The following is a 26,014-nucleotide window of genomic DNA, read 5'->3' as shown; positions in this document are numbered from 1 at the left end:
AACCCCAAAAGCATTGAAGTTAAGTGCCTTTAACATCGAGTGTGTGTTCGAGAGAAGGGGGTGTTGGGCCTTTGGTGGCTTAAATCAAAATGTTATTTTAAAAAAAAAGGTGTAATGTTGCAAGTTTAAACCCTAGACGACGAAAAACTAAGCAGATACAGAGTAGTCATTTCCCTTTACAAATGGCTACACTTCAGATGCCCTCAAGCAAGGCGCTTAACCTCTAGGTGCTCTTGTGGATTTGCTTAGAGGCTGGTGGGACGCTGTGGTCGTTGTGGGAAGCCTTGGAGGCCAGAGATGCAAAAGAAATTGAGGCACGCTCAGCGAAACATTTTCCTGGATAAAGACGAGAAAAACGTGCCCAATGTTTAGACGGGCAGCAGGCTTCGCTAAAAACAAGCGCGTCTGTTCACGGTCCAAAGGCTGTTGGCAGATTTCACTTCTTTCTAGTTTAATTAGAGAGACCTTTTCCAAATCAAAGTCAGCCGCATGGAGTCCCAAAGGTAGAAAAAGCCTGTCGTCAGCCAGTGTGAGTGATTTGGTCTAGACTTGAGCTTAATAGGACCGCAGTCTGCTCAACTGTGGCCCTGCAAAGTGTCTACATGAACATACTGACGCAAGCGGAGTAAAGCCCACGATCAATAAAACAACCGGTCCGTTTACAGCGTGGAAGTATTGGCCTGCTTCATAGAAAAAGGATATTGACACATATGAGTCAGCCTCTTGGATACCGCATTCAAATGTGTCTACGAAGGAATATTTGTTGTTGAGGTATCGCTACGTAGTTGTTATCACTTATACAGTGCGTGATTCACCAGGGCGACCACAGAGCATCTTCTCACTCAACCCACACGGGCTTCCTCCACTCTCCAAACACACACACACACACACATTCATAAAAATGCAACTGTGCACATGATCACAGACAAAAACACACACACACACACTTCTCCCCAAGGCTCTTGAGTGTGTTGATCAATGTGTTGCTGATGGGCCACTCGTGATCCGTAAACCCTGCAGAGGATAATTGATTCTTCCCTCTTGGACACAATGATTGCCTAATCTATCTGTCAATCAGGCAAAAAAAACCCAGTTCATCATCAAAAACACGAGACACATCAGTTAAATGCAACACCTGAAATAGAGCTACAGATACACACACACACAGACACACACACATTCAATCACATATGTCTTCAGGAAGCACCAAATATAGACATTGCTTTATGACTTCAAATCCATATTGGCTTGTTAATTTTGGAGATGGTAGACCAAACCTCAACTCAAACATAGATCTGCCTGGACAGTAAAAACAGCAGTTTGGGGTCGAGGACTCTAAGAAACCAGATGTCAAGACAAACATTTTGTCACCGGCCACTAACGCTGTGTTTTCAACAGCAGGGCTGTAAAAGGAAGAACATAAGTTTAAAGATAAATAACAGCTTCTATTCTTGAAGAAAACCACGACCTGGACTTCACAGGAACTCGACCCTTGATAATGAAAGAGCTGAATAATGTTGCATTTTCTGCTTTCTGTGACCCTGAGATGATAAAGATTGGAGATGTGGTAAACAGACAAAAACAAGGGAAAGCACAAGGAAAAATGTTCGCAGGCACAGACTCATAAATCCATGCACATACAGACTGCCGCAGATGCAGCAGCTGGAATCGACCCTTAATTTTGTGTCAAATAGAGAATGCTCCAATCAATTCATTTACACATCCTTTCATACAGCATATTTCACACAAACCCCTTCCTCCCTCCTTCCCATAAACCATGATATGATGCCCCCCCCTCCCTCCCCCCTGCTGTGGCTCATGATCTGACCTCACATTCTCTGGGCCCACATGGCTCCATGATGCTTGCGTCCGTCTTGTTGTCTCACGCCCTCATTTTGCCCGTGCAAACAGCCCCTGCTATCAATCCTAACATCAGCTCTCACCCCAGCCTCCACGTCTCAATCCCTGGATAGACGGCGAGGTGGCCAGGAGCCCGTAACCATAGAAACCTCTGCCGCTGCCTGCTCACTCGCTTACCTGCTCTTGTATGAGCTGAAACAGGGAGCTTCTATCCATATACTGGCCAGGGAGGTGAGAGGAGCCGCCGAGGACAAGGGCATAGGGAGGAGCAAGAGAGCAGCGGTGGTGGTGTTGGTAAGGATGGGACAAGGTGGAGGGGGATTTGGTTGAGGTAGCAGCTGGTGCCTAAATTGTGGCGTCAGGCCCCTTCGTATAGCTGCTGCGTCCCCCCTTGGTGATGGAGAAAGCCTGGTGAGCTCTGTCCCTGATTTTCCTTGCCGGTGGTGTCGCTGGAGTAAGAACCGGTGCTGTGTGGCTCCGTGTTGGTGCTGAGAGTGCAGACGGTGGTGCAAATGGGCCGTGACGCTGCTCTGTGCCAGTGCAGCGTGGCGCGGCAGTAAACCCAGCTTCAGCAGACGACAGGCAGGCGGGCAGGCAAGGCAGATCCAGCAGCTCTCATTCACTCTCCTCCTCCTCCTCCTCGCTCTCCTCTATCCCATTGCACTGACTGCTACCTCTCTCTCTCTCTTCCCTCTCCTCATACACACACTGCGCCGCCTGCATACCAATGAGGCAGGGGAGGGAGGTGGCCTTTCTCTTCCAATTGTAGAAGGGGAAGGAGTGGCCATGGGCTGCGGCTCCTCTCCTCACTACAAGTAAGGCGTCTCAAGGAGGGAGCAGGGGATGGGCTCCACTGCGGCTTTGCGCCTACTACTGGCACAGACCCCCCCCCCCCCACACACACACATGTCTAGTCTGTTACTGACAGGCATACACACACTGTAAACAAGACAAAAGCTACTAATACACAGGCTTATGGTGAAATCCTAACCATGTGATGATTGTGTTCATTTTTTGGGCTTCAGAAGGAAAAAGGAGATGAATGGCACGGGAGAGAAAAGAAAACTACTGATGATATCAATAGCACTGTTGACTCCCAAATAAAACTATAGACTGCTCTGCAACACTTTACATCTCTGTGCTAATTATAAGCACTGGCATATTAGCACATCGTATGCACTGCTGCACAATCAAGCGAACTCCCACCCCCAACACATATGCACAAACATAAAATTGAATTACACTGTTTGGATGGCTCACTGATCCTCAAATGAGCTCAAATGAATAGCGCTCCGACAATAAAACAGGACCACAGTCCTCAATACAATTAGAAGTAATTCCAGAACAAAAGGCTCTTTTGTATGTTAATCTGATGGCCAATAAAAAGGACTGGCAGCAGGGAGCAGAGCATACGGTCAGACCATACGAGTGATTAAAAGGACCTTGTTAATACTCATGTCGTCGGAAGGCAGTGCTTTGATTTCATTGAAATCCTCTTTAAAAAGGTGTTTTCTTTCTGAACAAATCCGCAGTGACCCCTCCTCTTTAGGACAATGCCGATGAGGGGGAGGAAGCAGCGAGGGGACGTAAATCTGAACTCGTAAAAAAAAAGTGAAAGAGCCTTAAATGCCCCGGAGCCGGAGACGGAGACAGGGTTTTGGACCCCGATGATGAATTCAGCTTGTGTTTCATCCTCTGCACTGTAAGTGTAACTCAGCCTCTGGCTCGGTGACAAACAGTGCCTCTGCCTGTTTCAGTATCATAATTGCACCAGATGTTTGCACTTTTGTTTTTCTTTTACAGGCGGGAAGGCTTATGAGTCTTTCTTAATGTGAGAAACATTAAAAATATATATATATATATATATATCTGGACCTTGTCGTTACAGCGATGTGCCTTTATTGGCTCAGACGGAGGCGGCTGACTATATGAAGCCACGGATGTATTTGTCCTAATGGATTGGGCCGAGGCCACCTTGCACATGGCAGAGCTTTCACTTTGTCACCTTCTGCTATACACATCTGTAACTTTTGTTCAAACAAAACCTTAATAATAAGGTTCAAGTCCATAGCAGTCAGAAATCCCTTCTCTGTGAAGAAGGACTGAAGTCTAATCAATGTGGAATTAATTGGTCTCCAATACTAGTTGTGAAGTCAAATCTAATTATAAGGAGGATTTGCAAACTGCAATAAGTCAGACAGATTGAAAAAAACCCAGCCAAAATGAAACTGGATTCAACTGTTGCCTTGGTAACCTCAAAAGACTCCCATCAAACAATGACCGACAAGTACCACAAACTAAAAAAAACTCAATCCAGTGCAGCAAGAACATAAAGAGGAAACACACGGGCACCACCGTGTTGGAAAACTGACGGTGTGTGTGTGTGTGTGTGTGTGTGTGTGTGTGTGTGTGTGTGTGTGTGTGTGTGTGTGCTGCATGAATACCATCAACACACTCTTGGCTTTGTTATAAAGAAAGACAATTTAAACGCAGACATTCCCAAACAAATGAAATTGCACAAATGGCGCAACATTCCCAAATATATGAACAAGATACCAACTGGGCTCACAGCCCCACCGCGCGTCACGCCAGCATCCAGTATCATTGTTTCCATTAAACTGCTACCAAGTGACATTATCCAGATGACTGACAGTGCGAGATAAGCCTCCAGTGAAATACGGTCTCTGCCGCCCGAAGCGTCCCCAGCTGAATGGTGTCCCTTGAGCCTGACTAAACCCTTCATGTTCTATTCACCCCTGGTGGATGGATGCAGACGGCAGGACGAGCCCAGGCAGCTTGCTCCTCTTTAACAAGGCCTGAGAGCAGCAGACAAAACACCGGTCTAGCCTCTGTGTGAGAGCGGGGAGAGAATAACAAGGTCTTTTCAGGGAGGCAGAAAGGCGCATTAATTAGACTGCCAGTCTGCACTCTTCCTCGCCAGCTTAATGACCTCGAGGTCCATAAGGCAGGTGTTTATTTATTGGTGTCTGTGTGTGGATGTGTTTCTGTCAGGGACCGGATGGGAAGGAGATATAAATGAATGCCTTGAAGATCTGAGTGTGTCTTCGTTATTCACAGGGTTTTAGCATGAGGGGTGTACATGCGCTCCTTCGTACGGCAGCATGTGAATGCAAACTGGAGGGAAGTGTGTATTTGCACAATAAGCCGGTCCGACTTTACGATCTAAAGGATGGGTTAAACTTACTGATTCAACTCTGTTGCTTTTACATGTCAACAAAATAAGGCTCTGTGGTGCATTCAATGTGCGGTCACGTGTCAGTAAATTCTTAAAAGATACAATGTGGTAACTATATAGTACTTAACTTTAAATCTACATGGTGTAAGTCAGATTTCACAATTTCATTTGAATGACTTTCAGATGCATATGATGTCGTTATATTTCACTTTATATTATGACAGATAACAATACTTTTTAGGCAATTTCAAGATTATGACCCATGCAGACATTCTCTCTGTACTATACAGAAGGCAGAGGAGCTTGTGTGCTAATTAAGAGCTGATACTTGACCCCTTGTGATCTTGGTGGTGTTGAGGACGAGTTTCATTGCCTCGTGTATATTCACCTAAGAGCTCTGCTAGTTGAAAGGAAAGTAGTTAAATAATCCTGATTGACAGTTGTTTTTTTAACGAGGAGATTTTTGTTTTGCAGCTAAAACAGACTGGATACGTAGACGATGTTTAGAGGTGTTTTGCTGGAGCAAAAACAATAGAAGTTGCACTACTCTGTATAGTTTTGTACTCATTTTTATGTTTTTGCTGTGAAGCACTTTAGGGCTGCAATTCTTGTATGAAAGGTGCTATACAAATACAGAAAGTAATAACCAGAAATGACCTCATGAAAGCTGAAATAAACAGGTTGTCGAGGTGGACCGACAGGAAACGCCCACGCAGGTTTCTCAGGAGTGCACATCCAGATGTGGTGGAGAGCTGTCCAATGCATGCTGGGAAATATTCCTGCCATCTACCACCATGAAAGACATTAAGCGGGAAGAGAAAATTAATAAATGTAATTTTTCCCAGTTAAAAGGAGAAGAGAGAAGAGCTACAGTCTGAACGCTCGAGGTATGATAACGCTCATAAAGAATAGTCTGTAAAATACAATTACCACTCAGCGTGTTGTCACTGCGCAGGATCACAGCATTGCAGAGTTGCTCTATTACTCTCTAAGCTGACCTAATCTTTTGTAAATTAAGAAGACAAGTTGTTCTGGGGGATTTCTGGAGCCTGTTAGCCTCGACTAATTACAAGAGTTAAAATAGATGGTGCTTCACGCTCAAGCCGCTGAATGCCAAGAAGTAGTGATTGTGCAATAGAGGGAATCACCCGCCGAAAAATGAATCAGGTCACCGAATGACACAGTTTTAGTCCAAACTGCTCCACTTAGAAGATCTCTCGGGGACATAAAAACGGAAGAAGCGAGGAAGGGGATGCTGAGAGTTAGAGGAAGGAGGTTGAAAAGAGGAGAGAAGAGGGGGAAAGGGAAAGCCAAGGCGAAAGTGAGAGTGAAAAGAATGAGGGTGTATTAGCATTTCTGTAAAACTGCCATGATTTGGATTCATCGGGGAGCCACACTTCCAGCCCAATCTCTGCCATATTAACATCTTGTACTGGGACATCTCTGCCTCCAAAACATCAATCGCTGTTTTTGACATTACATTACAGCCACTTGTGCTTCTGTCGAGCACAGGCGTTCTGAGCAGCTTCTTATGATCGCATCAGTTGGGTTTGAGTGTGGGAGAGACCTCTGGTGTCTCGACGTGCAGTTGCATCCTAAAATTAAAAGGCAGCCCTGTTGGCCAACATCCACATGACCAAAGTGCAAGAGTATCCAAGGAGAAAATCACAAAGAGAGAAGCTGAAATAATTAACGCTCACTCCTGCACGTTAATTCACAAGTCTAAGTTTATATGGACTGCAGATAACACAATGAAGTATTTGTATTTTAGCTGCTACTGCCCTCTGTTGGAAATAACAGGTACGATCAGAGGTCACCGGTGAACAGCTGTGAGGGACTTTGAACTAAATATTCCTGCTTGCTCTTTTTATTTGTACATTAAAGTGTAATAAAGAGCACGAGACGCACAACAACTGTTTCAATCATAACACACAGAGCAAAGAAAGAGAGGCCTGTTCATGTAATGGTAATTCTCATTGTGTTAGAAATACTAAAAACTGTTTATAGTTGTTTTTTAAAGACGTCACACTTTGTAACAACATTTAGAAGTCTTCAGTTAAGAGTTAATGCATCAACAAAATATTTATAAAAGGTCGTAAATGATTAATAAGCGATCTCACATCCACGTCTGTCCAAAATGTCATCGCTTCGTCAGTTTATCCTGTTTGACATGTGCGTGAAATTGTCATAATTAGCGTACAAACTCTTTAATTGAGGCTCCCAAACGTATTTTGTGACGTCACACTGACCTTGATCTTTGACCCCCAAAATTCTAAATAAGTTCATTCATGATTCCAGGTGGACGTTTGTCCTCAAGGTGTTCCTGAGATATGTTGCTGGTGTGGAGGTGCTGGTGACTCCACGTGTGTCGTCTTTACCTTCATCATTTGTCATATATAATAGTAATTCAAAAACAAAAGTAAATGCGAATTAGTGAAAAGGGCGTGGTGAGCCTCATGCTGGAGGAATGCAGAAATGTTTGTAAATGACTCAGCAATATATTCACACAAACTTGAAGAGACTTGTATGCGCTGAATAGTTTACACACATCAATATGTATTACTTAAAGAAGGATCGAGTCATGGTGATAATGTGTGCATCTTTGTAAATGTTTAAAGGTTTACCCTCCCTTCTCTTCCCATCAAATAGCATAAATCTCTATAATGATCTGATTGCATACGGCCCTATTGCAGTGTGTACAACAGTACAGAGAGTATACACAACTGTACGCCTTCTCACACACACGGAGCACTCGCCGCTTCTTTGCACATGTGTTATTGATTTTTAGTTCGTTATGAAGTAAAGGCTTATGAATGACTCGTTATTACAAAGTGTTACCCTGAATTCTGAACATAATAGATGGCTCTGACAGCCTTTTGAAAGCAGCTTGTCGTATTTAAGTCTCCAAGTATTAAAGGGGCAAGGGTTAAAGTCAGGATTAGGGCTAAATGTAGCATTCTTGTAATGTATCAGTGTCCAATGAGATGTGATAGCTAGTGGTCAACATGTTGCACGTGTAACAACTAGAAAAGCAGCGACTCCCCCACTTTAGTTTTATCACTAATAGTGAGTATCTTTCAATGGAGCACCCGTTTAAAAACAACCTTTTTACTGTACAAACAAAAGTGCTGTGTCATCACGTAGCATGAGAGACAATGACACAATACAACTCATCTCTGCTGGTTTGACTGACAGCTCACAGATGCTCTGAAAGACAAGTCATGTGAGAGCTGATTAGACAGCTGACATTGTGGGAAATAGTTACCTGCTCTACAGAATGAGATGTGGGGGGGGGGGGGTTGGTAAGACATTTACAAAGCGCGCCTTGGTGTGGGCGAATCTGCCGGGCCGTATTGGCTCGATTGTGTAACAGTCAGCACGGCACTTGGCCACTGACACCTGCTCCAACATCCAAGTGTTGTCACAACTGTCGAAACCCGAACGCACACACTTACACTAACTCTACAGAGCACACTCACACACCAGCTGGCCTGTGGACAAGTGTATTAAAACTGCGAGTGTGTCAAATGCCTTGTTCTCACTTTCTGTTGTCTCAACATGGCACGCTGTTAGTCCACTGAAGGTCTAATCGCCAAGACATAAAGGCTTTTATCTGAGGCAGCGTGACGGGCAGCTGCACTAAACGATGTCCAGCTCAAGAGCACAACTGACTTTTGAAAACTGTACACAGGGATGTGCTGATTATATGTACGAGTAGGAAAGAAGAAAAGTAGAAGGGCAGTCGGAGAGCGTGCAGACATCGTCTCATCTCGTAATGTAAAATAATCTGTGTATCCACCCCCGTGGGTTCAGAATGGGTTATTCCGTTGCCCATGCTCCAACTTTACACCATGAAGATCAGGACAGTAGATTTCCTGTAATCCTGCTGACAAACAATAGTTAAATTACTATTAACTACACCTGGAAACATATTTCTGTATTTGTATATGTATTTGTATTGCGAGAGTGGGTCCAGTACCCCGTATATGGTCATGAAAACCGATTTGGTGTATTCCATAAAAATAATGTGAAGAGAATTTGCTAAAAAACAAAACAAACCTCTTGTTTTAACAAGTGTGATAAACAGCTGACTTCATAGTTTCTTTGTTGTTGTTTTTGAAAGAATGTTCTGTTACTTTTCCATATTTCAGTGGGAATCTTCCCTCCACATAATTGAGGCCTACAATTGAGATGACTTGCATTTCTTATGTAGTTCAAAACAAAGAAGACATTACACAAAGAATCAGTAGAATTGTTTGTGAGAAACCCTGAGGATTCGTAGCAGAAGAAATCAGATAATCTAAAGCTGGGTTTTCTTTTACCTTGCCACCTGAGTAAATAAAGAAGTTCTGATCTGACCTTGTGTGCGTAAACGCCTATAAAGTCTTCAAATCAAGGCAACTCAGAAAGAATGCTTTTAACGCGGCACGGTGTGATCATGCGGTGGAGAGTTTTGGACCTTGTTGATGCACAGCCGTGATACGGTGCACACTGAGGCCTTCAGTGGGGAAATGGTGGGTGATGTTAACCGGACAGCTTTGGGCCAGAGGCAGGACAAGACTTGAGAAGGTTTTAAAAAAAGGCAGCTAAAATTACAAACTGGCATCAGATAAATTTAGAAGTGAAATGCTAAAACGCTCCTGACAGGATGGTGCGGCTGTCTTCTGTAAATACACATGTAATATACCTCCCACTCCACTCTCGGCAACTTCTGACAAACGAACCATCACTGGGTTAAGCATTATGTAAGCTGATATATTTGCAGCTTAGACATTAACATGACTAAATATACAACTGGGAAGCTAGATTTCAGCGTGTTGGCAGCTACCCTGGATGACCGCATATATACCAATACAGTGGAGTGAGGAGTCGTTTCTGTCAGTCTAATAACAGATGAATCGACTAATCTTCTGAGCTCTGTCTATACCACAAAGGTATCCTCAAACACACAAGGGTATATTTCTGGCAGGGGACAATTCAAGTCCAATCACTGGCTAACTACCAGTTATATCCAATTATCAGTCGCCTATGAAACGGGGAGGCATAATAAAATACACTGGTGATTAAGTTACATCTCATTATAATGATAATTACTTTGAAATTGTGCGTGGAGCAAGGCTCGGGAGGTCCAGTCAGGGTGGAGGACATCCCTCTGTCGGCGGACAAAGGGAGTGGTCTAATAACGTGTGGGGGGGGGGGGAGAAGTGTGTGTGTTTGGCTGCTGCTTTTCAGTAATGCTTCCTAAACGGGGCACACGCGACCAAAGACAATAACACATCACTCCGGAAAATCGGTGACAAAAACAACGGACCAATACCCCCCAAAAAATACCAAAACAAGCAGAAAGCTAATGCTGCAACACATGGCCCCCAAGAAGAGTCGCAAACAATGGGCATGCTTTGTGCATATTAACATGGAGCCATTACTGTGGATGTATACGCATAGATGCTACGCAGCGCACTGCATAGTCAAATGATGCTCCTCCCTCCTTCACTTACTCATTTCAATTGCGCCATGCACATATTTATTTTTCACTCAGTCACTCCAGGGCTCCGTACTCGCTTTATTAACTCATTCATTCCTTCACTCGTTCATCTATTCACTCCTCCTCCCAGGTTTTATACACTTGTGCGCCATGTAGTACAACTCACCCTCTCATCTACGCCCTCCCTCTTCTGTGTCACATGAAAAAATAACTCATTCACTCCCTCCCTCCCTTCCTCTCTTTCACTCATTCAATCTCTCCTTGCTCACGAACACACTTAACTCCCCCACCCTCTCTTTGAAACACACGCGCCCACACCAAAAAACAAAACACTCAGTCATCAACTCACTGTAAGGACACAGGTGGAAACAGAGGGGCTGATATGTTCCTCAATAAATGTTACTTCATTTTATTTACACTATGTATCGGCTACAATGTACAAAACAAACAGGTAAGATGTAAAGGTAATAATGTTATTTTAACTAAAGTTCAAATGGGCAGTATCCCACTGTGGAGGACCACCTCTCTGACTAACAGCCTGCTGTTGTTTTTGCACCATTGATATGGACATAGTTATTATCCAAAATATAGTGTTCAATAACTCAGATAACCATGCCACAAAAGTCGGGGGAAAGCACTACTTCAGTGGATGTGACTTTCATATAGAAATCAAAATGGCGTTGCAGGGAGGGACACCAGACCTGATATTAAAATAAGAAATAAAACAGGAGAATTATGGTAAAGTTTGCAATTTAGGAGTTTTTTGTTGTTAAGGATCATCACCACATACCCTCATAAAAATGAGGAAAGACAAATGTCAAAGCTGTTATTGACTGTGGTCTGATGCGCCAGTTTGTGAACAAAAGAAAGACATCACTGCGCCCACTGTTGAAGGACTTTGGTTTCGGCTGCAGTCCCCCTTAAAGCTGGACTCACACCTGGTCACACAGCAGCCACTTACACCCCTGTCAAGAAACATGGTGATCAATTTTATGATCCGGAATCAGAGTCCCTGATCTTTGGAGGTGTTGGCAACTTTCCTGACAATGGAGCTCGAGTGGAGACTGCCATAGTGACGGTTATAACCAATTCTGTCCAAAAAACTGCAAAAACAGCAAACCCATCCGCCGTATTTCAACCTATATAAAGCCATATCCTCATCCCAAGTGTCCCCTGTAACTTAGATATTGTGACATTTAATTTATAGGAGGTTTAACAGCAAATAATCTCGACCACGTCACTCAAAGTCAATGGCCGGACTGTGTTAGTTGGGAAAATGTATCGATGTATTAAAAGCAAAAACGAAGACGGAATCCGTCCGAACCACGTGCATCCGTTTAAGCATAGATACAATTTCAATATGCATTGGATGATTTTGCCCGAGGTTCCGTCTGTTTGGGTCAATTTAACACGAATTGTGCAAAATTGTACACAGCCCGCATTACATCCAGCGGGTTTTCCTGGAATAAAAGTTGTTCGCCGGCGCGCACGAAGACAACAAAGTGTGTCCACGTGAAGCCCAATGTCTCTGCTATCAGCCCATAATGTTTAGTGGATCAATATTCAGCCGTAGCTTTTATATTTGTCAGGAGTTGGAGGATGAAGAAACACAAACGAGACGGCGCCAGTTCCATGGAGTCCGCTAGATCAGCTGCTGGCAGTTGGTGTTCTCAATCACGTCCGCAGATAGGCTTCATAGGCTCACCGAGGCGCCTGTGGAATAAGACACTTAAGTGATCCGGTGTACTGACGCGTCACTCTGTGTGGACCAGTGTGATATTATTTTTTACTGTGAAAGCAGTAAGTGAGGTATTGTCTGCCCACTCGGACTTTCTAAGGGAAAGCTTTATTTCTGGCTGTGCATATATTTCGCTGTTTCTGACGCTCCGGTGTACCAGCTGAGCAGGGTGAAATTACACCCCCTGGACTTTTTTTGTGAACCAACTCCAAAGAAAAGTCACCATGGCAGAGACGTCGACAACTCCAGCCAAATCCAAAAAGGCAGCCAAGGCCCAAGAAACCTGCTTCTCATCCCAAGTACTCGGACATGATTAAAGCGGCCATCGTAAAGTACGCCAGCCGGAGTGGAGCATCCCGGCAGGCCATCCAGAAGTACGTGAGGAAGAGCTATGAAGTGGGCGATAACGTCGATGTGCAGATTAAAATGGCCCTGAAGAGGATGGTGATAGCCGGGACTGTGCGCCACACCAGAGGCGTCGGCGCGTCCGGATCCTTCAGGTTGACCAAACCAGAGGACTCCAAAAAGTCAACCAAGGCACCGGTACTGGCACCTGCCAAACCAAAGAAGGCAGCGAAGCCCTCCAAACCCAAGACGGTAGCTAGCCCAAGAAGCTGCCCAAGACCCCGGATAAAATCAAGAAGACAGCTGCAAAGAAAGTGAGAAAGGTTGTGAAGAAGGCGACACCAGTGAAATCCAAAAAGACACCATCGAAGAAAGCCAAGGTAGCCAAGCCCAAGGCAAAACCAGCAAAGAGGGTAGCCAAGCCCAAGCCCAAGACCAAGACCAAGACAACCAAAAAGGCAGCCAAAACAGCAAAAAAATAAGTAAAAGGACAATATCAGAGACAAAGTCACTGTAAATACTTAAGGAAATGTTTTCGTATATGTATTATTTTTGTAAGGTCTCATGCAAACTTATGCTGTTTTTACCAGTAGTTCTCTCCATTGCACTATAGCCTATATATGCTGTAGAAATAATTGTGAGAATTTTTATTTGGCGTTAATAATTCTGTTTTGTTTGATCATTTGGATACATAAAGGCGAGACGAGGGTCTTGCTGAAGAGGGAAAAAAAATGTACATACAGTTGAACTTATGAATAGTTATTGTTAGTGCACGGGGTCATACTGAAAATACAAATGTGACAATGGTGAGCATTGTTGAGCCTTTACATTGTACAGACCATCGGCTGTGGACGTCAGCAAGATTTTCCTAAAGGCTCTATAGTTGTCATTCAAGCTCCATTCTGTAAATGTCCTCATGTTCAGACGACTCGTACTATACACACATCCCATGTTCAGTCACTTTTAAAGACTGTTTATACTGCAAATCAATAAACCTTTGTCATCTTCTACAAAATGTGTTGGTCTACTTATTGCGCGCATTTTACGCGTGCGTAATATGCCTAGTTAAGTGGATGGAGGGACTTTTGCGCATATCAGAGTATTAGGTCTATTGGAAATTGTCTTTTCCATTTTGATATATGAAGGCTAAATATATATATATATATATATATATATATATATATATATATATATATATATATATATATATATATATATATATATATATATATATATATATATATATATATATATATATATATATATATATATATATATAAAAACAAATTAACCCGCTGCATAAAATATCAGTTGATATGAAGACTGCATAGCATAATGGGGATATTTTATGAGTAAGACTAGGAGTGTTAAATATCAGGGTATACGACTACAATCCGGCACGGCGTTTTAATTACCTTACAAGTGCTTTAACAACTAATCATGAAAATGGAAAAGGGATTTGTAGGATACTTAGTGATACGCTTGTATACCATAGAGATTTTGTTGGGAAGCAAACGTGCATAAAAATAAAGTCCCTTAAGGGAATAGGGCGTTAGTAAACAAGGCCAAGAGATTCATTTGGGGGGGAAATGTAGTTCTCTGTAAAAAACTAATGTGTGTAGTACAAATAAAGTCCTGAATAGAGGATGTTAAATTACAGCAGTTATTTGTTTTGGTTTTTTTGGTTGTTCTAGCACATGAAACTACACTCAAAATCCAAACATCCCTTTCCCCCCAGAGGGGGGCTGCACATGAGCGAGGAGGCGGCTTTGCAGACACACCCAGCACTTCCTACCCTGCCTCTCACCTGACATGCAACACTGCCATCTTGTGGTATCTTGCAAAAGCAGGCGACTTCTCTTCACTGAAGTTAGGACTGAGATGTCAGCAGACAGACTGGAGTCAAACTGATGAAAGTCAAGATCTCACACACACACACACACACACACACACACACACACACACACACACACACACACACACACACACACACACACACACACACACACACACACACACACACACACACACACACACACACACACACACACACACACACACACACACACACACACACACACACACACACACACCTCTATACAGTGGTATGCATTACTATCTTTAAAGACAGGCGTCACAACTAACCTTATTAAAACAGCTTCAGGCTGGATGATCAAAGCAGATCCGGACATGACGAGGCATGTTCTTGCATGGCTATGTGTAAAAGGTTAGTAGTAATTGTGGCTGCGTCAACAGAGAGTAATCCAGCATGAGTTTTGACAGCACAGTAGAAGACTAACTTTGGAAATATTTTGTGATTAAGATATAGTATCTGGAATATTTAACAAGGTGAATATGGGGAGGAAAAAAAGGCACCAACTGTCAAGACATATTAACATGAAGCACAGCATTCATCCCAACATCCATAACGTCGTGTTTTGGGCAAAATGTCCCCACCCAGTCTGGTCTGGTGTTTTATTAAGCAACTAAATCAGTTCAATGTCAGTAAGAAAAAAACAGCCATATTTTAAAAGTCACAGAAGTGTATTCTGCAGAAACAGCAGGTCCCCAGCTAAAGTAAGCGACAGAACGTACATGACATGAGTGACTCATGTTGGAAAACAATGCAATGGCAGATTATGCAACAAGGTCAAAGTGTATGCACAGTGTCAGGAGTATGTGAATAGAATACAATCACAGATCATCAACCTATTTCAGTCTCTATCAAAATCAATGAATCGCATTTCAATACGAGCAGAAGGAAGCAGAGTGGAAACAGATTCATTTGACCAGATTTTTCTTTTAACATTTTGTCATTTTTAAGGATCGCTTGGCCTCCTTTTACAGGAGAAAATATTTCCTCACTTCTTGCGGATGCACAAATAAACCATTCTTCGTCATGCACACCTCTCCCTGCCGCAGAAGATCAGTCGAGGCCTTGCTGCTAAAAACGTTTAAATGTTTCATTTTCAGGCAAAATAATACACCTAAGGGCAACTAACATGCTATGCTGACATATTGCTGGAGTCATTTGGCAAATGAGAGATAACATCTAGTATTTGTGGTCAGAAGGAAGAGTGTAGTTCATTGGAGATTTCCAGCAAGAGATTCAGTGGAAGCCAATCAGGATGTTTCTCTGTTCAAAATGCTCCATGTGCTGTCCCCTTTGGTTCATCAGTCTACTCAATTTGGCATTTTTCTATATGATATTTAGGAAACACTGCATGTATATAAAAACCTCTCCAATCTCACCATCAACACTTCACAGATAATTGAGGGGAAAGCAATAGCCTCCCCTTTAATAAAGCACCTGTTTGGATGTGAACAGTTCTTCATGTATCAATGCGCTGACAGGCTAACTCCTACTTAACCTGGTTGAGCAACATAAGGCAGAAAAAGCTGGACACCGCAGCGTGGGGAATAATATGATCACTAGCCTCCAATTGCTTTTGGACTGTTGCGATCAAGTGACTCAGAGAGGACAAAGAGATTTGAAGAGTTTCCTGGGAGGCTTAGAGGTGAAAAGTAAAATGATGCGAATCTTGTCTCTGAGGTTCGGTCTTGATGGATGGATTGATGGAGCGTCAGGCTGAAAAAAGAAAAGAAAAAGCTCAGCAGGTTGTTGATCATTTCAGTCTGGCGACGGCTCTGTAGATGGCAAAGCCCAGAACTGCAACCACAGCCGAGCCCAATGCCACTCTCAGCCAGTATGATGTGTTGCTCATGTCTGAACCATTCAGGTGTCTAGAGAGTGGAGGGAAACACATCGTAAAGATCAGTCACACAAAGCAACGCACAGCTAATACTATCAGCAGAACATCTAAATCACTGATCTGTATATTTCACAGGTTTATAATGATGTCTGATATTACTTAGGAGTAGTTGGTCTAACTAGAACGTACGGGTATACTGCTGCCCAGGCGAGCCTGCTGTAGATGTTCTTGCTGGTGGAGTCGAGGAAAAGGCTGGAGAAGGGCAGCGGTGGAGGCAGCTGGTGCTTATAACAGAACTCGGCTGGAGTCATCCCGTGGAACTGCTTGACCTCAGGAAGGTCCACCTTGGAGGCGACCAGCACACATGGGATGTTGCTCTCCATGTAGTGTTGCTGAGTAAGAAGAGAGAAAAGCAAATCTACCTTGTTTTCAAGCCGGTGATGATACAATTCAAGTAACCTTTAACGTAATCGATTGTTAATGAAAACTGAAGAGATGTCTAAATCACTTTCATCATGTACACAGATCTGTCAAAGTGGCCGGCTGTGTGCAGAGAGCAGCACAAACTGATGGGCAGCCTAAATAGCATACACTAAAAATGATAATGAATGAATCTATAAATGTTCCTGTACTTTTACTGTGACTGACCTTGTATATACTGGCACAATAGTCGAAGGAATGTGGATCACTGGTGTCATACATGAGACAAGCAACATCACAGGAGGCGTCTGATGCCTTCAGGAACTCCACCTCCACATCCACCTCATTGAGCTGCACAGGGGAGAAGAAGAGTGTGGTACTCAAGCTTTAGTCAGGGTCAGAGGTTAAGGGTCAGAGGTTGAGATTAGGATAGGATCCACTTACAATAAGGTACTTCTCCTGGTTGCTGACTTGGACCGTGTTTATGGTATAGGGGGAGAAGGCACTGCTGGAATTTCCATTATTCTGTCGAAGGCAACACAGAAAGAAAACAAAAACAGGAAACCATCAATACTTAGCATTAACAATGTTGACTAGTACAAGTTTATCACATTTTAATAATGCACCATTTCATATTTTTAGCTCCAGACTAGCAGATGGTGCCATACCACAACGCTGCGGCCCACAAAGGCCTGGAGAAAGGCTGTCTTGCCCGTCCCCCGCGGTCCGATCACCTTGCAGAGAAACACTGACCGCTGTGTCTGGCGCTTCTCCAGTTCCACCTCTTTCTCCTGTGTTACTGCACATACAAACCAGCAGAAACACTAAATATAAACACAATGCACAAACACACAGGGCGGCCATTCTGCCAGATAGTATTTGACTAGCTTAGCTTAGCAGCAGCTACAGCTGAACCCCTGCCTTACCTCACCAAATGGTACAATTAAAAGTAGTTCTTGCTTTTCAATTTCAGATTTTCCAATTTTCACTACTTGCAAGGTGAAGTTAGAAATACGGGCATTTCTACAGACTACAATAGATCTAATTTACGAGCTTATCATTTCCCAGGCAATATTATTAATAGCCAATTTAGAGGAGGTAGTTCCTGCACCAGCTAAGAAAAACAATCTGCCACATCAGCTGTTTTTTCAGTTCTTCTACACAGCATCAATTGAGTCTGTTCGCTCCCGTTTGATTCGTCTTGGCCACCAAACAGAGCATAGAGCTTACAGCCCGGCCTGCAGAAAATATCACTTATGCTAACCAGTTTATCCCAGAAGAATTGTAGCTGCTGCATCTCAGATGTCACCAATAAAGCTTCTGTATACGTGTTGTTATAAAAAAAGGAAAGTATTTTCCCCCTTAACAACTCGTTAATCAGTAACCAACACTCTCTCTGGGTTTGAAATATATTAAAGGCTTCTTAATTGCATTACATTTATTTCCCAATAAAGTCAAATCAGTATATTTTATGATTATTTTAAGAGATGTCTTGAGGACGTTTTCACAAGATAACACAATTAGGTTTAGAACATTATGCAGGTGCACACTGTGTACGTGCATGTCGATACGGTATGCGTTAGGCAACACGACATCCCAGAGGAAACAAGAATATAATAGTCAGAAAACATTTAAATTAAATGGGACTAAAAGATAAAATAATTGACAGAAAATGAAAAAAAAGGATAAAACACAATTTTAGATCCCAACCACTGATGGAACACAAACTGTAGTTTGGCCCGAGGGTACTTAAATCAAGAGGGTTTATTTCCTGTACAGTAACCATTTAGGATGTCTGGGACTCATCTGTCACCGCTCTATACTGTCAGACTTGACTCGATTATTCATCAGTCTAAACTGGACTTTGTCAGCCGCAGCTATTGTGGCACTAGATGAAAAACCAGGCGTTTTAGACTTGGTCATCCAGAGGTAATGAATGTCTGTACCAAACACTGTAGCAATCCATCCAACAGTTGTTGAGATATTTAACTCAGGACCAACATTTTAGACTGATAACCCAACTGACATCGCCTTTGTTAGAGAGATACTAGCATGGTTAAAATAAATGTTTGATAACAATTAACATCAATACTACTTAATGAAAGGTTGATTCAGCACCATAGAAACACAGGAAGTGTGCACATGCTACAACCAGTAACTAGTCCCCTTGTTAAAAGATCTGTGTTAATCTCCGTGGCCTCTCTTGACATCTACAGCGGGGTCACCTTAGACGGAGACAGAATGTGTGTGATTAGCAGTGAGACATATTACATCACCCTTTCCAATATCGTCCAAGCGTTCCTGCCTCAGACGGTCACGAGTTCACACACAGTGTGTCTGCACAGAGACACTACTACCATACAAGTACCAGCTCCTTATATTAGCTCAATCACTAACTCATCACATAATCAGTAATCAATATTATTTTAACTAATGCTCACAAGAAAAACAAAATGTAAATGATGTGTGGAGAGTGCTTTATATTTCAAACCATGCATGCATGCGTCGACACACATGCAATTCACAAACACAAAGACAAATGTACAAGTGTGTAAATCTATTAGGCAACAGCGGACAGGATTATAGAGTAATCCTCCTACGGAACAGTGTTTAACTATGAGACAGGGATTTAAGTTTTTAAAGAGGCTGTACAGTGTGTCCCAGTAACTTCCATGTTCCATAGGGAGATGCTCTCGACCCGTTTGTTTGGATTGCCTACAATTAACAATTACACAAACACACACCTGTGATTGCGGCAGTCTGTGACTCCTGCTCAGTGAGGATAGGGTAGCCTAGGTATCCAAGGTGTTCCAGGCAACGGTGGATGTCAAAGTATGCAGAGAGCCTGCATGTGAAGGGATTGACATACATGTGACCTTTGAACGGTGCACAAAAGTGTAAAGCTAGTGCATGCAATCACTTAAAATCATCAACAGTCGTGTGAGATACGTACGTCCACTGACAAAGGTAGCCGTGGTTAGAGATGTAGCCCTCGTCTGTGGTTGGGACCGTCATGTAGACCTCTGCACCCCATGGCATGTAAGGACAAACACAAAACAGGTTCCTAAGCTCTGCCGGTGACAGGGCTGAGTCTTTGTCCTGAGAGGAAAAACAGGTCACTTTGTCAAAACAAGAAAACCCTCCATTATTGAATATGGCGTTTAGAAAACTGAGAGCCGCAACTGGATATTTACAGCATCTTTTCTCCAATATATTAAACACTGAATCATTGTATACAGAAAATTACATTTCCCACAACATGTAACTGTTACACATTACTGTCCAGTGGGACATTGTGACAGGCAGCTCAGATTGCTACTCACTTCATCGTACTTGTCAAACAGCCGCTGGAGGAACTGGTGACCTAATTGATTGAGCTCTGTGGTGCAGCCGACAGAAACTTGTAGTCTGACGAGAGAAAAACAATATTTGGATATTTAGATACTCCTGACTAGTGTGTACAAACATAACAAAGCCAAAAATAAATGCAGGAGGAAATACGGCACGTTTGAGATAGATGACCGTGTAGAATATGGAGAGAGTTTAGTCTCTAATACTATTGCAGTATAACCTGTCATAATACTATAGTGAGCAGCAATATGGAAGTTTACACTTGAATTGACAGATACAGTGAAATAGTGTCACTACACATACTCAGGGTAAAGGTAATCATCAGTCAGCTCAAGGTTGTCGTCATATCCAAACTTCCTGAGTATGGTCCACGTGGTTTCATGTCGGCCCCTCTGGATAAATAATGTATTAAGGAACAGGAAACCTGAAAACGAGGAGATATAATACTTGGCCATTAGTTGAATGGAGCCTTGCAACAACAGCGTTTAAAGTTACACGTTCTCATTCGTAAAGGATTTTTACCATTTAGGGTCAGGCCGTTGTCCTGCACCCCATCGCTGGTGTTTTTCCAAACTACTGTCTTCACATCTTCTAAGGCTTGAGGTGCCAGAGGGTTCCCAAAACAAGATTTCTACAAAGAAATATGGATGAATATGTTTAATATAGCACACAAAAGAGTTTTGCTTCCACTAATACCTGACAACACATGATGTGAAGAGTTTTTAACTGGCTGACCTGAAAGCAGTTGAGTTCAGCGTCACTGAGGATACGGTCATTGTCCTTGTCGGACACGTAGAATATTCTGCTAAGGGCTCGGACACACAGTGGTTTAAGCTGGAGAAGAATATTGGAAGACAAAAATCTTATCATTTTTCAACCAATCATTTGCATGCACATACAATATGTAAATAAGTGGACTGGGACACGCTGACTCCAGAGTTAAGATCACATTTACAAAAATGGCTTACCTGTTTGTCCTCAGGGTCATAAAGAGGGGCGGTGGGGTGAAGAACTGCCTTTTGTGCATAGTAGAACAGCTCGGAAATGTTTTTCAGGTTCTTTGCAGAACACTTGAAAGAGAAAAACAGCAGGAAGAACATTTCAGACACAATTATCTAAGCAATCTAAAAAGGCCAGATTAAATGTGCACGTGTAAATATTAGTATTAAACGCTGCAACCTTGTGTGTATCTCAATGCTAAGGTTAGCAGGTGTGTACAGACTGCAGTAATTAGCAGACTGGATACGTCTGTGAGTGAGTTCAGTCTCACCTCAACACATGTCTCAATCTCAGAGAACTGGTTCATGATGGGAAGAATGGTTTCCATTGAGCTCCCACAGCGCAGATCAGACTTGTTCCCCACGAGAATGATGGGAACTCTGATAGAACACATGGAGACAGGGTGTAACTCAATTACAGACACACCGATGCAATTTTCTTGGCCGATTCCGATTTTCTTTCTTTCTAAGAACTACAATTGACAGAATACTCAAATATGCATTTCATTTTCCTTTTTGGGAAATTAAAATTTGATGTTCCGAATAAAACATTGACTGTTAAATAACTTACATTTACTCCAAAACGGCACCAAGTTATAGGACCTTTTCTCGCTCAAACACACTTCAAAAAGTGAAAATGAACCGCAGTATATCCCACTTTGTTTCAAACATGTTTTACTTTCCCAGAAGAAAACAGGCGCAACATATCTATACAACAACAAATGTTTCTAAGGATGTCTCCACGGCTTATTTTGGACTTGCAGGCGTTACAAATTGCGAGCTTTATGTCTTCTTCACTCACTCTTCACTTCCACAGGTGACCTGTGTGTGTGTGGCTGTACTGTGTGCCACAGCTGCAATGCCCCTGTGTGAGCGACATGCATTGTGTGTGTGTGTGTGTGAGTAAAATAAGTTTTAACCAGTGGCCGATCGGTGCATCTTTACTCTCAATACAAACACCATCTTGGTTTATTGTGTGACGACAGGTATTCCTGCAATACCAGCTATACACACACACAAACATAAACAGCCGATACATACTTGTTCCCTTTCTCTGCGTCTCCGTTAACTAAAGGTATCCATTTAGTTTTGATCTGAAAACAGATCAAAGCAGAGACAAGTGCGATTTGTATTTTAAATGCATTAAGTAAACGTGATATACAGCATGTGGAACGCTTGTACAGTGCAGTAAACCAAGTAGCAGGTTAATTACCTTGTCTATTGTGTCCTCGTTGGTGACATCATACACAACACACACCACGTTAGCCTGTGTGGGTTGGAGAAAGAACAGCTGTAAGGGATTCACTCAAACTTGTTTAACTTTTTATTAAACTACTTGAGAAATAATACTTAATTTCATGATACTGCACAAAGAAACTGGACAAGACAAAAGAAAATAAGAACGGAATGATGACTTCCAGGTGCCCGTTGCAAAGTGCAAAATAGTTTATGTAGAAAAATACATGGAGCTAGAAAGCGGATATGAAAAAGATACGGATGTTTATGTTGCATACTTGTTAATATGGCATAAATGCAAGGCCTCCTAGAAATATAACTCTAGTCTTAACAAAATTGTGGCAAAGCTCAGAAACAATTCCATTCATTTATATGGCTCTAAATTGCTATTCCTAATGAGGGGTGGCACAGCATTGCTCAAGCCCAATCAACCCTTAAGTGCATCTGGTTTTGATTTAAATTGTTAAAAGTGATGATGTTCATTAGTGCTGTATGGCGTACTTACCTTGATGATCTCATTTCTAAGGACTTCATCACTCTGCTCTGTTTCTGTTGAGGACAAACGTAAACAAATCTCAAATTCATGATAGTCAGACCATCATGCTCCTTCGACAAACTGCACACAAACACAGAGGACTGAGTAATGGTGGTGTTAGCCTTCAGGTCGTGTTACCTGAGTAGTCCACTATGTGTGTGGGCACCTTCTCTGGAGTCACGTCAGCAGGGATGGTGATCTCTTCAGCTCTGAGGGGAACCTGTCGGAGATTTGCAGATCACAGATAAACTGTCAGCCATTACTTAATCAGGCTACAGCCTCCCATAACACAAACACATATTTTCTATTTGGCATGGACATAGTTACAGTTTTTACTAAACTTTGCTAGGCAATTGTCAAACTACTATGTACCTACAATCTTACAAATTTGCCAGCAAGTGCACTGAAACTAAAAGAAGCTTAAACTTACACCAAAACACAATACTGGCAACATGTACATAGAAGAGCAGGCTAATTTCTCTAGGGAGACCATTTTGGATTTTTATTGTATTGGAATCAGTCAAGCAGCCCAACCACAATGGCAGTATGAAACAAGTTCAACTAACATTATAATTATGTATTGTATTTTGTATAAAGAGTGGAAAGAGCTGTGCATATTGCAAAGGAAAACTAAACTTTTAATAGCTTGCACACAGTGAACATCACCAAGCAACAATTTGTTTACTGCACACAAATGAACCAGTCTGCTGAGCACAGTGGAGTAACTGTGGCCCTAATAAGCAAACACTGTTCAATACAGTCTATAAAGGAGGGAGGTGGTCAAAATACCACCTGATTTCATGGACATATCCTCCAGCAACAATTAGTTTTAGGTAAAAACAAAGCAGAGGTGAACTGACTCTTACCTCTTCTGGGAATTCCTCTCCAACCAAAGACATGATGAGTGACGTCTTCCCCACCTTGGCTGTTGGAGGAGAAAACATGAAGAGGATGAAGAGGATGAGGAGGATGAGGAGCTGCCAGAGAAAGACTCAAGGATCTCATTTGGCTTGTGTGATGAAGTAAAGTGTCTAAGTTAGTACTTAAATACTCTGATGTGCTGCTCGTTGATACTAACGTTAACGTTAAATTAAACAGACACTAATAAATGTTTCACTTTCAATAAATCATGGTCATAATTTCAGTTAAAATAAGTAGGTAACGCTAATTTACGCCGAATACGTCAACTGTTCTACCGTTAGCGTGAAGTAGTTTATAACGGCCAGTCTGCAGCTACCGTTAAGTTAACGTTAGCTAACATGTCAATGTTGTTTAACTAACGTTGAACTTATAAAATAGCAGACAATTTAAGAAACAGAACATCTGTTTATTGTGTAATGTGGATTTCAGTGTACGACAGATGATAAGTTAACCAAAAAAACACGTTTACTAACTTATCGATGGCAGCTAACTTCTAACCGTTCACAACTTAGAAGCAAAGTTACTCTGAGCTAACGGTAAGTTAGCATTGCGGAAATAAACACTTGGAGGGCGGCCAATTCGTAAAAAAATACTATTTTATCTGATAGAATATAATTGGTGCAGACATACATTTCGCCTTTAAGACAGTTATCGCCACCATGCCACCAGGAGTAACCGAGGTAAATTCAGCTACAAGTTCGTACGTTAGCTACAACAGCTAATGTTTGCTAGTCTTTTAGCTTGTGGTTAGCTGTCAGTGCGAATGACTTACGCTCCCCCAATAAGAGTATCCTGACGTCTTGTTTCATGTTTCCTTTCTGTTTGACGGACAGTCAGACGCGCTGCGGTGCTACAGTGGCATTTATCTTTCATTTGAATGTCAAATTTCTAGATTAAATCAACTGTGTGGCTCTCCACAGCGATATGCACCCAAGGTGAAACCATATCATTCCGGTTCACAGAGAGGAGCCGTGAAAACACGCCCTCTGCTGGCCGAAGTGACACCCTGCTGCTCGGGTTTACTTCACACGTGTCTGCACAACAAACACAGTGGAAGTGAAATACAAATAGTTAGTGGCATAGAGTCGCATCAAACAGTAAATACACTTTGCAATATGCTAACTTCAAAATTGTACATGAATGCAGCTCTTCAGTATATGTACTTTTCTGTCCAAAATCTAACCCCATTAGCCCCCAAATCCTTGTTTAATCATTTACTGTAACAATGATATAGATATAAATATAAAACAAGTTACTAAGCTTACTGAAGACTTACCTCAGTACATGTTATTACACCTCCTTCTTCTTAGCAGTGAGGTGATTATTCTTACCGAGTAAAGTAATCCCTTATAACGCTACCATTTCCATGTAATTATATATATATATAAATAAATACAGATAATGGTCCTCTGCCTGAATCTTAAAGATGTAGCCCTATGAGGGTCAACGCTTGTTGAAACAATTTGTTTCATCAAGCTTTTCAGATTCTGAAATCTGAGTAAATAAGTAACTATAATTTATAATAATAATAAATGGTTTGTAGCAGCAATATCAAATTTGGGAAATTACTGTCTGAAATGACTGGGGTCAGTTTTGACACCTGGATCTCCATCTTTCCTCAACCAAACCTCCACTTCTGCTTTAGGAAAAGCAACAGATTGTCAAAATTGGGGTTCGTTGTGGAGTCCATTACAATGAGTTATGTGTATTATACAACAATCTCCAAAGAACAACCAAGAAAAGAAACAGAGATGATCATTTGAGCTCTCAACAGCTTTGCTTACATCTCAGTAGGATGTGTTAATTTATGACCCGTCAGTAATGTTTAATAATTGCCCTCTTTTCCACAATTTAATTAGTCTCCGTGGCAATATTATTTCCTACTTCAACCTCGTCTTGTTTTAAATTAAATGATCTCAATCTCCTGAGACTGGTTTGCATATTTCTTTAAACAGAGAAGTGAAGGAGGTGGTATCGATTGTTTTTACATTCATATTTGTAATTACCCCTGTAATACTTCTTCTCTATATGTCCTTCATTGCATTGTTCCGCATTAGTATTTATTATCTAGTGTGTATGCACCATTTCTGAATACTGAAGTAGCAGAAACACTGACAGAAGAGTCACTCAGTACCTGTCATTCAAAGTGAGAAGCCTGAATTCAAGTCCTTGTATCAGAAATTAACATTTTGATTGTGTCCGTCAAAAAAAATGGA

At 42.1% G+C, this 26,014-nt stretch overlaps 3 protein-coding genes across 5 annotated transcripts in view; 1 reads left to right on the top strand and 2 right to left on the bottom strand.

Annotated features, from left to right (window-relative positions):
• rhbdl1 (rhomboid, veinlet-like 1 (Drosophila)) overlaps positions 1 to 14,907 on the bottom strand; it is a 50,469-nt gene extending 35,562 nt beyond the window's left edge. The window contains exon 1 of one of the 3 annotated variants that reach the window (XM_029455529.1): positions 14,770 to 14,907. Coding sequence is in view for 2 of the 3 variants with exons in the window: in XM_029455527.1 (XP_029311387.1) it covers positions 2,038 to 2,076 (39 nt within the window). In the remaining variant the exon portion in view is untranslated. Of the gene's footprint in view, positions 1 to 1,828; positions 1,919 to 2,037; positions 2,499 to 14,769 lie in introns of those variants that run through there. The other 2 variants (XM_029455527.1, XM_029455528.1) reach the window with 2 other exon arrangements.
• h1-0 (H1.0 linker histone) lies at positions 12,256 to 13,639 on the top strand. Its single transcript, XM_029455531.1, is given in 3 exon segments — positions 12,256 to 12,550; positions 12,552 to 12,880; positions 12,883 to 13,639. Coding segments are annotated over 3 exon segments (600 nt in total). The 5' UTR covers positions 12,256 to 12,503; the 3' UTR covers positions 13,107 to 13,639.
• Positions 14,908 to 15,055: 148 nt separating the features above from the next.
• rhot2 (ras homolog family member T2) lies at positions 15,056 to 24,813 on the bottom strand. The gene is made up of 19 exons (XM_029455521.1): positions 24,571 to 24,813; positions 23,744 to 23,802; positions 23,016 to 23,097; positions 22,848 to 22,891; positions 22,320 to 22,373; positions 22,148 to 22,200; positions 21,379 to 21,487; positions 21,077 to 21,178; positions 20,844 to 20,942; positions 20,631 to 20,739; positions 20,412 to 20,532; positions 20,081 to 20,165; positions 19,711 to 19,856; positions 19,502 to 19,602; positions 17,426 to 17,556; positions 17,202 to 17,282; positions 16,986 to 17,108; positions 16,527 to 16,729; positions 15,056 to 16,368 (listed from the first exon to the last, which is right to left on the bottom strand). Exons 1-19 carry the CDS (start codon positions 24,605 to 24,607, stop codon positions 16,251 to 16,253), a joined length of 1,857 nt encoding a protein of 618 aa, XP_029311381.1. The 5' UTR covers positions 24,608 to 24,813; the 3' UTR covers positions 15,056 to 16,250.
• Between the last annotated feature and the right edge of the window lie 1,201 nt (positions 24,814 to 26,014).

Source organism: Cottoperca gobio, chromosome 19 (assembly GCF_900634415.1).
Source record: "Cottoperca gobio chromosome 19, fCotGob3.1, whole genome shotgun sequence".
Lineage (NCBI taxonomy): Eukaryota > Metazoa > Chordata > Actinopteri > Perciformes > Bovichtidae > Cottoperca > Cottoperca gobio.
This window is presented reverse-complemented; position numbering and strand designations above follow the sequence as displayed.